General features: G+C 32.1%; 1 protein-coding gene across 3 annotated transcripts in view; it reads right to left on the minus strand.

Moving 5' to 3' along the window:
* LOC143248936 (laminin-like protein lam-2) overlaps window positions 1-14231 on the minus strand; it is a 90785-nt gene that overhangs the window by 56479 nt on the left and 20075 nt on the right. For 2 of the 3 annotated variants that reach the window (XR_013027292.1, XM_076497948.1), the window contains exons 5-8: window positions 6263-6445; window positions 4251-4368; window positions 3859-3989; window positions 1500-1628 (exon numbers count right to left, since the gene is read on the minus strand). Coding sequence is in view for 2 of the 3 variants with exons in the window: in XM_076497948.1 (XP_076354063.1) it covers window positions 1500-1628; window positions 3859-3989; window positions 4251-4368; window positions 6263-6445 (561 nt within the window). In the remaining variant the exon portion in view is untranslated. The remainder of the gene's footprint in view (window positions 1-1499; window positions 1629-3858; window positions 3990-4250; window positions 4369-6262; window positions 6446-14231) is intronic. The other variant, XM_076497950.1, reaches the window with a different exon arrangement.

The following is a 14231-nucleotide window of genomic DNA, read 5'->3' on the forward strand; positions in this document are numbered from 1 at the left end:
TTCAGGGGTGCAATAAACTGGATGTAATTTACTGTTCTGGCAATGTCTGTATGCTTTATACCGTTTTTAGACAGTCAAACAGTTTGATGCCCTATAGCTTATGGAACGTGACAACGTATGAGTCTACATCTCATACAAAGAAATTTTCTGAATAAAGCGTTGATCTGTTTCGAAAAAGATTATACCAAAACACACGCTTTTATACTCAACAGGTTTTATATGTATTTTAATGAACAAATATTAAAAACAATTTGAACAAACCAGAATAACAACTCGTACATGTTTGTACTTGAGCATTTCACAATAACTACTCCATGCACGTAGACTATAATATTAGTACGGTTTGTATGGTTTGAATGTAAAAACAAGTACTAGATCAAAGACTTTGAAAAACTAATAGAATATTATTTTATTTTATATAAAAAGGAACAGTGTGTCATTTTTATAATACTTTTTACTTACATGTAACAAAATGTTGAATATTAATGTTCCTTTTATTTGCTCTATTCAATCAGTTGTATGTAATATTTTTATGCACCTATGCATTTCACATATAAGTAATAAATAATATCAAAACTGAAAATAATTATGCTTTATTGAACTGACAGGTTATATTTAGTAATACTAAATAGCTTCATATGCAGGCAAAATTGGTGGAAAATAAACTTGCGTCATCTTAAATGAAACGTCTGTCACCCTAAGTTAAGAAAACTTTCATTTTCTCTATAGGTGTGTGTGTGTTTTCTTTTAGCAAAACCACATCAGGCTATCTGCTGTGTCCACCGAGGAAAATCGAGCCCTGATTTCTCTATGATAAACATTTGGAATAATACCGTAAGTGCTGCCTAGAATCTTCTAAAAAAATTGCCTTAGACAAATGCAAATTTCCCAAAGTCATCATTGCTTATGTCACAAATTAAAAGACTCTTCACATACAGTTGAAATAAAGGATTTCTGAGAGTTGTAAACAGAAAAAGAAAAATTAACTGTATTTATCTATCACTCAAAAGCAGATAAACAAAGTGGTTCTTTATTCATATCCTCGTGTTCAGTAAAAGAGAAAAAGAGCAAATTTGTATTTAGTATTGAAAAGAAACGAGCAAGAAAAAACAAACTAGTTCGTTGTTCATTATTCGTTATGCAATAGCTAAAGAACGCAAGTGAACCAGTTCAGTTTTATTCGAAAAACAAGCAACAAACTTGAATTTAACATCATCCTTCCACGGTCGTATATGTTTGGGATATTTTGGATTGCATACACATGACTAATCTTTCAACAACAAGTTTAATCAGTGATGTCTCAACTCAAACGAGCCGTTTTTACACGTAAGAAGTTTCATCATGTCCCATTGGAATGTAATCCCCTAATATATAGCTTATACTAATTCTAGCTTTATTTTTTCTAAAATTAAAAAGATATACCAGTTGAACTCAAAATATTTTAACCAATACAATTTAATAGATATTAAATATAAAATGGGTAAAATTCAGAACCTTACCAGATGAGACAAAGTAAATTGTTTTATTCAATGGTTCGTGTACTGAGACGCGTATGTTCTGATCAAAAGGATCATAAACAAGAGGTACTATTTCTCCTTCATTGGTCAATGTCATCCAATGTTCTTCATCTAGAAAAAAATGTTGACAAAATACAATCTTGTCATAATGGGCGCAGTGTGCATGTCAGTAACTATGTATCTAACAGATACACCTACTGAATGACACCACAAACAAAAACCCATAACGCAGACAAATATAAAAATAATTGAACGTGGAACAACCGTTTGTTTATAACAGAAAACAAGTTCAAATAAAAGTACTCTTCTCACCACAAGAACACGACTTTCACTAGGACTTCACATGAGGGTTTGATTATATATTTATTGATGTAATTTTTAAGTGTAATTAAGAGTAACAGGAATCCTTAAAACTATTATTTTCTTTCAATAAATGGTATCACCTTTAATATATAAAAGCATTACAATTTATATCTGTAAAATGTATGTACAATAAATCATTTTGATACAATGAGTGGCAAATGATTAAACAGCACAATCCGAACACTTTTCCATGCAATAAATCCGAGAAAAATAATTATTTTTTAAAGAAAATGTTCACTTTTTTCATTTTTTTCAATGAAGTGTGAATACTACGATTAGTAATTACTACCACAGCAAACATAAATCTCGTTCGCAAAAGGCTCTTATATCTTCTGGTGATCCAAAACATTTTTACTCACATATATATTTTTAATTAATAACTTAAATAATGTGGAAACGTGGAACTATTAAACGTTGTCACAATTCAGTTTATATTTATAAGAAAATCTGGTGTGTTAGAGAAAGAAACAGTATCGAAAAAGTGAAAATAAAACTTACAGAAAACTACATTTCAAATACACTTAAGTTAGAAAAATCTGTTAGGATATTTTACAATTCTTAAAGTTTCTGGAGATACATTAAACCATAAGAATCTTCCTATATTTTAAGATATTCGTGTGTCAAAAATACACTAATAAATTAAAACTGTACCGAAGGCCTTATTTTGTTAATCTGTTTCAAAACTACTCTATATTTTAAAGACAGTCAAATAATATAGCAGGTAAACAATTCCTGTAAAAATATTTTACATTGGTACAGCGGTAAGTATACGAATTTAAAACGCTAAAATTAGTGGTCTGATTCCCCTCAGTGGACTCAGTAGGTAACCCGATGTGGCTTTGCTATAAGAAAACGCACATACAGAAATGTTAAACCTAAGAAAACAGTCAAAACTGTTGTTACTAGGAAAACTTACAATGTTTCGGAAGAGAGGGCCTTAACTGGTTAGTAAAAAATAGTCGTATTTACATTTAGTTCACACCGAAAATACCATTTATCTCTCAGGAATGAATAATAGTTTGTTTGGTTTAATATCGCATAAAACTACACAAAAGCTATTTGTGCTTGTCGTCCCTAATTCAGCAGTATAAGACTAGAGGGAAAGCAGCTAGTCACCACCACTCACCGCCAACTCTTTGGCTTCTCTTTTACAAATGAATATCGGGATTGACCGTGACATTATAACGTCTCCACGACAGAAAAAAACAGCATGTTTGGATTGGAGCCCGTGACCCTCAGGTTATTAATCGAGTGCCATAACCACTTGGCCAAGTATAACAATACTTTCTGTTGTCTGTTGTATGTCCGCGTAACTACTTCACAGATAGATCTTTACCACATTTGGCATGAACGTTTGTTGGGTGCATAAATAATTGCAAACGAATTTCACGGCTTTTATGGGCGATTTTGCGTCTGTTTTTTTATAACCACCTATAAGAGTCCAGGTCCTAAGATAACCTTCAATTAATCATGAACTTGCATAACTCCGTCCAGAGGACAGATACTCCAGTTATTTTTTAATAATTTCAAATTAATTTACGTAATTTTGTCTCAGCATCTAGTGATTATTTGTTTTACAGATACGTCAAAATAAATGAAACTGGGCACTACAACGATAATTACCGAGACACAAGAGATACGAAGCAGTTTTCCCTATTTTTTATTTCGTTATTAATACACATAAGTAATACATTATTAAACCTAATTTCTGTCCAGGCTATTAAAATGGAGAGATCGAATACTCTCGACACTAAAACCTATTATAAGAAACACATACAGCTAACTGGATCGAGATGTAATAATTTCAGTTGAAATCTTTATATTTTTTCTATTCTTTTGAAAACGTATTAATTATGTTTACATCTTTAGTATTAAATAAAATGAATACTTATGTTCGTTTGTAAACAAATTTAGTTATTCAAGGTAAGTAATACAAGATTTAATCTAAATTAATTTACAATGTATCATTTGTTCTTACCTGTATTGAACGAGCTCGCAATAACGTATTTAACATAACCAGTAGCACGTTCACAAACAGACGAGTGTCCAAAACAGAAACATGGAAGATGGATGAACTCTTTATCCTTTTGAAGAGCTCCAGAAATGCGTCTACACAAAAAGGAAGAGACTTAGCAAAATGTAAAAATTCAAAAACATGTCGCAACTATTCTTTCTGTCTTCTTTGCTGTCACACAAGAGAAGTGTTATCAGCTAGTCTACTTAGGAATTATTTCTTCGTTCTCTGTGCTGCTAAGTTTTTAAAAGATTTTACATAAGAAGTTATGAGTGAATATATTAGTATTTCATGTTTAATAGCATTCAGTTTTTGTTTTTTTTTCAAATTATAAAATATCAAATGAAAGAATAGACCTGCATCCATCTGAAGCGAACTCATACAGGTTATCTTCACATATGTCACAACGCAGACCCTTGACTCCTGGTTTGCATATACATTGCCCATTTTCTTTACAACGAGTCTGCACTGCACCTAATATAAAAGGTAAAAAGTAAGAACACAAAGAAACAATTTCACTTTTGACGTTTATTTATTGATAATTAATTTACAATATTCGTAAAGTTTTTCACATACATGAGAGGAGGTATTGTTATGCTGATAGTCATGCAATACGGATTAGCTTTTTATATCTTTAACTCGTTATTGATATATATTTTGAGGGATTTAATATTACTAATAAATACTGGTCTACATACATACATCAAAACTAAAAACTGGGTTAGTAATGGTTATATATAATCTAAATTATTGATTTACATTTAGCTGTTTCCGATTTTCTGCTAAACTAACACAATTATTGGTCCCTAATTATGATTAGAGAGAAAAAAGCTCAACTAACAACACCCGCTCCCCCTACCGCCAAATATAGGACTATTCTTATAGCACAATTAAAAATCTCAAGTTTTGGAGAACAGATTCACTATCACTGGGTGCATTAGGCCCTTCTCTTGCTAGAAGCATACAAAATCATCAAAGAAACATTTATAATGATAATAATGTGTTTATTCATCAGTTGAATGTCTCCACCGTTAACAAATTATTTACTGCCGCATTTCAGCTAGGTTAAATAGATAATTTATATTAGTTCTAGATCCCAACATTACTCTAATTTCGTTTTTATTAAGTTTTACTTCAAAATAAAGATATTTACTAAGTAGGTGTGTGTGTGTTTTCTTATAGTAAAGCCACATCGGGCTATCTTTTGAGTCCACCGAGAGGAATCGAACCCCTGATTTTAGCGTTATAACTCCATAGTTAATAAATAGGATTGCTTTTCTACATGAGTATGCAACCTGCCTGTCAATATACATTTTAAACAAATTTCTGACGTAGGCTAACATAATAGATAACAATATCTGTATTGTAGCACTTCTCGAAAGAAGCGTAACCTGCATTAGCTGCTTGTCTTAGAAAAATCACAAGCTTTCAAGGGTGTCAAATCCCGCTTTAGTTTTTAAAATTTCACTATAAAGTAATAATTCTTCATCGCAATGGTTAATTATTGTAAGTAAAAACTTAATTTTCAAGAATTTACATGTCATTTTTTTTCAAAAATAAAACTTGCTTTATTTTAGGAAAATGGATGAATATAAGCTAAATTCTTCATGTAAAACTATAATTATTTTATTTTAGTTCATACCAACTAATATCGTTTAAGATATTCAAGCACCAATGTTTCGTTATACATGAATTATACTGCATAACAGTTTAAGGTGTTTGGTCTGAGAAATATACTTAGGTTCGTTTTTCTATAGTTTAAGATTGTACCTACACAACTGGAGGTATCTAAAAGAAGAATCCGAAACTCGTTTTATTATCTTGCATATCGCTACAAGCACAGTTTGGTTAATATAAATTATACATCTCATTTTTAAAAAAATCCTCAGTTTATATTAGAACTATAATTTTATTTTGCATTGAGGCTATGTTGGTCATGGACCAATATTTGTAAAGTAGGAGAAACAGCTAAGTTGTAATTAGTGACAAATTAAAATATGTTTACGTGATTAATAACTAGGGCTAGAATAAGTGATAGTATAGCTTGATAACCATGGTAACGATATGAACTACGTCATTAAATAGGGCATGACAAAATATTTAAACAAATAAATTCTCAAATCCTACACTGCATTACTGAACTATGTTATTTTCCTTTACATTTCAAAATATACTATCGTGAATCAGTACACTTTTAATGTATAAATATCGTGTTCTCTCGTCCTTTAGAGCGTAACTGTGACGTATAAATATTCGGTTTTCTTTTTTTTGTATGTATAGTACATTTATTTACCTCTATAGTCTATATTAATGTCATGTTTAAAAAATAGAAGAAAACATATTACGAGTGATGCGCAAATGTACCTACCCCTTAAGTCACATAGACACGGAATACACTGACCATCTTTCATAAAGAAATTGTCCTTGCATCTTTCACAATGAGGTCCTTCAGTGTTGCCTTGGCAATTGGTACAATGACCGCCATGTCCAGTCTTTTTATACAAGCCCAGGTCAAAGTAGCATGTGAACGATCTTCCATTACAGTTACAAGCTAAAATAGTATTGAAATATCAAATTAAAAGCTTTCCTTACAAGTAAGATTAGTTAAGAGTTCAACTCAACGTGACTTTGAGCAGTAACAATCCTTGATCTCACCTGTCAACGTCATCTTAAACATTTAAATAAAAAATAAACAATCTATTAATCATTGTTATGATAGTCTCTTGAACAAAAAAATTTACTTTGACTGTTTAATCCTGAAACTTTGACGAGAAAAATATTTATTCTCATTAATATAATACAATATAAAGTATAATTACTTTTATCTCATCACCTGTTAGCTAAGGTGCACAAATCGAATTCTAAGGTTCAACACGCTTGGTCTGTTTTGAATTTTGCGCAAACCTACATGAGGGTTATCTGCGCTAGCCGTCCCTAATTTTGCAATGTAAGACAAGAGAGAAGGCAGCTTGCCATCACCACCCACCACCAACTCTTGGGTTACACTTTTACCAATGAATAGTAGAGTTTACCGTTTCACAGTATAGATAAATATTGTAGAGTTTACTGTTTCACAATATAGATAAATATTGTAGATTTACTGTTTCACAATATAGATAAATATTGCAGATTTTACTGTAAATATTGTAGAGTTTACTGTTTCACAATATAGATAAATATTGCAGATTTTACTGTAAATATTGTAGAGTTTATTGTTTCACAATATAGATAAATATTGCAGATTTTACTGTAAATATTGTAGAGTTTACTGTTTCACAATATAGATAAATATTGCACATTTTACTGTAAATATTGTAGAGTTTACTGTTTCACAATATAGATATATATTGCAGATTTTACTGTAAATATTGTAGAGTTTACTGTTTCACAATATAGATAAATATTGCAGATTTTACTGTAAATATTGTAGAGTTTACTGTTTCACAATATAGATAAATATTGCAGATTTTACTGTAAATATTGTAGAGTTTACTGTTTCACAATATAGATAAAAGTTTCAATAAATGGTGAACTCAATAAGATCCGTAAAGTGGTTGTACTCCAGTAAATTAAATGTTAAATGCTCAATGCTTTGCTCCCATAAAATATCGAAACCCGAATTGTGGCGTTTCAAGCCTGCAGACTTAACACTGAGTTAATGAATGTATACACAATGGTCTAGTTTCCTAACGTTATATTTTTTCGTGATATAATTAGAGATCTTGTAAAATAATCTTCGATTTGAAATTGCTTATAAAGTGGTCATGCTGATTGGGCAGTTTTAGATTGTAATTGTCCATATATATATATATATATATATTAGCTATAATATAATTGGTGCGTTTTTTTACATTATTTAATTCATCGTAATTCTGATAATGTATGATACTTCTTTTATATCGCGTATTGTTTATATAACGTCACATTTTTCCTGTTACAAAGACATCAAGACGTCATTGTTACTTGTTTTGAATTTTGAATTTTGCACAAAGCTACACGGGGGCCAAATGCGCTTACCGTCCCTAATTCTACAGTGTAAGATTAGAGGGGAAAGTAGCTAGTAATCACCACCCACCACCAAATCTTGGATTACGTTTTTACCAATGAATAGTTAGATTGACCGTCACATTATAACACTCCCAATGCTGTATTCAGCGTTTGACATGTAACGGACGCTGAATTCAAGCCACACTTCTTCTGTGAGTGCGTTATTAAAGTGACTGCCAGTCCTTATGTGGCACAAATTAATGCTGTCTATCAGCACCCACCTTTCCCTCTCCTTCCTGACCATTGGTTCAAAAACAGCAGTTTCTGCTCTGGCCTTTTAGGCTACCTGCATATGAGTTTAGGTAGTAAATTCTAATTCCAGTTCATTAAAATAGTGAGTTCTGTCGCTAAAGAATTTACTGACAGAAAGTATTCTCGGTTTTATTATATCCACTCAGTTAGACCAGTTTTATTTTTGTCGAGGATTACCAATGAGAGGTAATTCGAAGAATATTCCGGGTCTTTAATTTTCTTACAAATTTAACAATGAAAAACAATTGTTTTAAACTCGTCAATCAGCTAAACAGTATGGGAGAATAAACTAAACAGTATGGGAGAATAAACTAAACAGTATGGGAGAATAAACTAAACAGTGTGGGAGAATAAACTAAACAGTATGGGAGAATAAACTAAACAGTGTGGGAGAATAAACTAAACAGTATGGGAGAATAAACTAAACAGTGTGGGAGAATAAACAAAACAGTATGGGAGAATAAACTAAACAGTGTGGGAGAATAAACTAAACAGTATGGGAGAATAAACTAAACAGTATGGGAGAATAAACTAAACAGTGTGGGAGAATAAACTAAACAGTATGGGAGAATAAAGTAAACAGTATGGGAGAATAAACTAAACAGTATGGGAGAATAAACTAAACAGTATGGGAGAATAAACTAAACAGTGTGGGAGAATAAACTAAACAGTGTGGGAGAATAAACTAAACAGTTTGAGAGAATAAACTAAACAGTATGGGAGAATAAACTAAACAGTATGGGAGAATAAACTAAACAGTGTGGGAGAATAAACTAAACAGTATGGGAGAATAAACTAAACAGTGTGGGAGAATAAACTAAACAGTGTGGGAGAATAAACTAAACAGTATGAGAGAATAAACTAAACAGTATGGGAGAATAAACTAAACAGTATGGGAGAATAAACTAAACAGTATGGGAGAATAAACTAAACAGTGTGGGAGAATAAACTAAACAGTATGGGAGAATAAACTAAACAGTGTGGGAGAATAAACTAAACAGTGTGGGAGAATAAACTAAACAGTATGGGAGAATAAACTAAACAGTGTGGGAGAATAAACTAAACAGTATGGGAGAATAAACTAAACAGTATGGGAGAATAAACTAAACAGTATGGGAGAATAAACTAAACAGTATGGGAGAATAAACTAAACAGTATGGGAGAATAAACTAAACAGTATGGGAGAATAAACTAAACAGTATGGGAGAATAAACTAAACAGTATGGGAGAATAAACTAAACAGTGTGGGAGAATAAACTAAACAGTATGGGAGAATAAACTAAACAGTGTGGGAGAATAAACTAAACAGTATGGGAGAATAAACTAAACAGTATGGGAGAATAAACTAAACAGTATGGGAGAATAAACTAAACAGTATGGGAGAATAAACTAAACAGTGTGGGAGAATAAACTAAACAGTATGGGAGAATAAACTAAACAGTATGGGAGAATAAACTAAACAGTGTGGGAGAATAAACTAAACAGTATGGGAGAATAAACTAAACAGTATGGGAGAATAAACTAAACAGTATGGGAGAATAAACTAAACAGTATGGGAGAATAAACTAAACAGTATGGGAGAATAAACTAAACAGTATGGGAGAATAAACTAAACAGTATGGGAGAATAAACTAAACAGTATGGGAGAATAAACTAAACAGTATGGGAGAATAAACTAAACAGTATGGGAGAATAAACTAAACAGTGTGGGAGAATAAACTAAACAGTATGGGAGAATAAACTAAACAGTATGGGAGAATAAACTAAACAGTATGGGAGAATAAACTAAACAGTATGGGAGAATAAACTAAACAGTATGGGAGAATAAACTAAACAGTGTGGGAGAATAAACTAAACAGTATGGGAGAATAAACTAAACAGTATGGGAGAATAAACTAAACAGTGTGGGAGAATAAACTAAACAGTGTGGGAGAATAAACTAAACAGTATGGGAGAATAAACTAAACAGTATGGGAGAATAAACTAAACAGTATGGGAGAATAAACTAAACAGTGTGGGAGAATAAACTAAACAGTGTGGGAGAATAAACTAAACAAACAGTGTGGGAGAATAAACTAAACAGTGTGGGAGAATAAACTAAACAGTGTGGGAGAATAAACTAAACAGTATGGGAGAATAAACTAAACAGTATGGGAGAATAAACTAAACAGTGTGGGAGAATAAACTAAACAGTGTGGGAGAATAAACTAAACAGTATGGGAGAATAAACTAAACAGTGTGGGAGAATAAACTAAACAGTATGGGAGAATAAACTAAACAGTGTGGGAGAATAAACTAAACAGTATGGGAGAATAAACTAAACAGTATGGGAGAATAAACTAAACAGTGTGGGAGAATAAACTAAACAGTGTGGGAGAATAAACTAAACAGTATGGGAGAATAAACTAAACAGTATGGGAGAATAAACTAAACAGTATGGGAGAATAAACTAAACAGTATGGGAGAATAAACAAACAGTGTGGGAGAATAAACTAAACAGTAGAATGTATGGGAGAATAAACTAAACAGTATGGGAGAATAAACTAAACAGTGTGGGAGAATAAACTAAACAGTATGGGAGAATAAACTAAACAGTATGGGAGAATAAACTAAACAGTAAATAAACAGTGTGGGAGAATAAACTAAACAGTATGGGAGAATAAACTAAACAGTATGGGAGAATAAACTAAACAGTATGGGAGAATAAACTAAACAGTATGGGAGAATAAACTAAACAGTATGGGAGAATAAACTAAACAGTGTGGGAGAATAAACTAAACAGTGTGGGAGAATAAACTAAACAGTATGGGAGAATAAACTAAACAGTATGGGAGAATAAACTAAACAGTATGGGAGAATAAACTAAACAGTATGGGAGAATAAACTAAACAGTGTGGGAGAATAAACTAAACAGTATGGGAGAATAAACTAAACAGTATGGGAGAATAAACTAAACAGTATGGGAGAATAAACTAAACAGTGTGGGAGAATAAACTAAACAGTGTGGGAGAATAAACTAAACAGTGTGGGAGAATAAACTAAACAGTATGGGAGAATAAACTAAACAGTATGGGAGAATAAACTAAACAGTATGGGAGAATAAACTAAACAGTATGGGAGAATAAACTAAACAGTATGGGAGAATAAACTAAACAGTGTGGGAGAATAAACTAAACAGTGTGGGAGAATAAACTAAACAGTATGGGAGAATAAACTAAACAGTGTGGGAGAATAAACTAAACAGTGTGGGAGAATAAACTAAACAGTATGGGAGAATAAACTAAACAGTGTGGGAGAATAAACTAAACAGTATGGGAGAATAAACTAAACAGTGTGGGAGAATAAACTAAACAGTATGGGAGAATAAACTAAACAGTGTGGGAGAATAAACTAAACAGTATGGGAGAATAAACTAAACAGTGTGGGAGAATAAACTAAACAGTATGGGAGAATAAACTAAACAGTGTGGGAGAATAAACTAAACAGTGTGGGAGAATAAACTAAACAGTATGGGAGAATAAACTAAACAGTGTGGGAGAATAAACTAAACAGTATGGGAGAATAAACTAAACAGTATGGGAGAATAAACTAAACAGTATGGGAGAATAAACTAAACAGTGTGGGAGAATAAACTAAACAGTATGGGAGAATAAACTAAACAGTATGGGAGAATAAACTAAACAGTGTGGGAGAATAAACTAAACAGTGTGGGAGAATAAACTAAACAGAATGGGAGAACTAAACAGTGTGGGAGAATAAACTAAAATGGGAGAATAAACTAAACAGTATGGGAGAATAAACTAAACAGTATGGGAGAATAAACTAAACAGTGTGGGAGAATAAACTAAACAGTGTGGGAGAATAAACTAAACAGTATGGGAGAATAAACTAAACAGTATGGGAGAATAAACTAAACAGTATGGGAGAATAAACTAAACAGTATGGGAGAATAAACTAAACAGTGTGGGAGAATAAACTAAACAGTATGGGAGAATAAACTAAACAGTATGGGAGAATAAACTAAACAGTGTGGGAGAATAAACTAAACAGTGTGGGAGAATAAACTAAACAGTATGGGAGAATAAACTAAACAGTATGGGAGAATAAACTAAACAGTGTGGGAGAATAAACTAAACAGTATGGGAGAATAAACTAGTATGGGAGAATAAACTAAACAGTATGGGAGAATAAACTAAACAGTGTGGGAGAATAAACTAAACAGTGTGGGAGAATAAACTAAACAGTATGGGAGAATAAACTAAACAGTATGGGAGAATAAACTAAACAGTGTGGGAGAATAAACTAAACAGTGTGGGAGAATAAACTAAACAGTATGAGGAGAATAAACTAAACAGTATGGGAGAATAAACTAAACAGTATGGGAGAATATACTAAACAGTATGGGAGAATAAACTAAACAGTATGGGAGAATAAACTAAACAGTGTGGGAGAATAAACTAAACAGTATGAAAGAATAAACTAAACAGTATGGGAGAATAAACTAAACAGTAGGGGAGAATAAACTAAACAGTGTGGGTGAATAAACTAAACAGTATGGGAGAATAAACTAAACAGTATGGGAGAATAAACTAAACAGTGTGGGAGAATAAACTAAACAGTGTGGGAGAATAAACTAAACAGTATGGGAGAATAAACTAAACAGTATGGGAGAATAAACTAAACAGTATGGGAGAATAAACTAAACAGTGTGGGAGAATAAACTAAACAGTATGGGAGAATAAACTAAACAGTATGGGAGAATAAACTAAACAGTGTGGGAGAATAAACTAAACAGTATGGGAGAATAAACTAAACAGTGTGGGAGAATAAACTAAACAGTGTGGGAGAATAAACTAAACAGTATGGGAGAATAAACTAAACAGTATGGGAGAATAAACTAAACAGTATGGGAGAATAAACTAAACAGTATGGGAGAATAAACTAAACAGTGTGGGAGAATAAACTAAACAGTATGGGAGAATAAACTAAACAGTATGGGAGAATAAACTAAACAGTGTGGGAGAATAAACTAAACAGTGTGGGAGAATAAACTAAACAGTGTGGGAGAATAAACTAAACAGTGTGGGAGAATAAACTAAACAGTATGGGAGAATAAACTAAACAGTGTGGGAGAATAAACTAAACAGTATGGGAGAATAAACTAAACAGTGTGGGAGAATAAACTAAACAGTATGGGAGAATAAACTAAACAGTGTGGGAGAATAAACTAAACAGTATGGGAGAATAAACTAAACAGTATGGGAGAATAAACTAAACAGTGTGGGAGAATAAACTAAACAGTATGGGAGAATAAACTAAACAGTATGGGAGAATAAACTAAACAGTATGGGAGAATAAACTAAACAGTGTGGGAGAATAAACTAAACAGTATGGGAGAATAAACTAAACAGTGTGGGAGAATAAACTAAACAGTGTGGGAGAATAAACTAAACAGTATGAGAGAATAAACTAAACAGTATGGGAGAATAAACTAAACAGTATGGGAGAATAAACTAAACAGTGTGGGAGAATAAACTAAACAGTATGGGAGAATAAACTAAACAGTGTGGGAGAATAAACTAAACAGTGTGGGAGAATAAACTAAACAGTATGGGAGAATAAACTAAACAGTATGGGAGAATAAACTAAACAGTATGGGAGAATAAACTAAACAGTGTGGGAGAATAAACTAAACAGTATGGGAGAATAAACTAAACAGTATGGGAGAATAAACTAAACAGTGTGGGAGAATAAACTAAACAGTATGGGAGAATAAACTAAACAGTGTGGGAGAATAAACTAAACAGTATGGGAGAATAAACTAAACAGTGTGGGAGAATAAACTAAACAGTGTGGGAGAATAAACTAAACAGTATGGGAGAATAAACTAAACAGTATGGGAGAATAAACTAAACAGTATGGGAGAATAAACTAAACAGTATGGGAGAATAAACTAAACAGTGTGGGAGAATAAACTAAACAGTATGGGAAGAATAAACTAAACAGTATGGGAGAATAAACTAAACAGTGTGGGAGAA

The sequence above is a fragment of the Tachypleus tridentatus genome, chromosome 4, assembly GCF_004210375.1.
Source record: "Tachypleus tridentatus isolate NWPU-2018 chromosome 4, ASM421037v1, whole genome shotgun sequence".
In the NCBI taxonomy this organism is placed as follows: domain Eukaryota; kingdom Metazoa; phylum Arthropoda; class Merostomata; order Xiphosura; family Limulidae; genus Tachypleus; species Tachypleus tridentatus.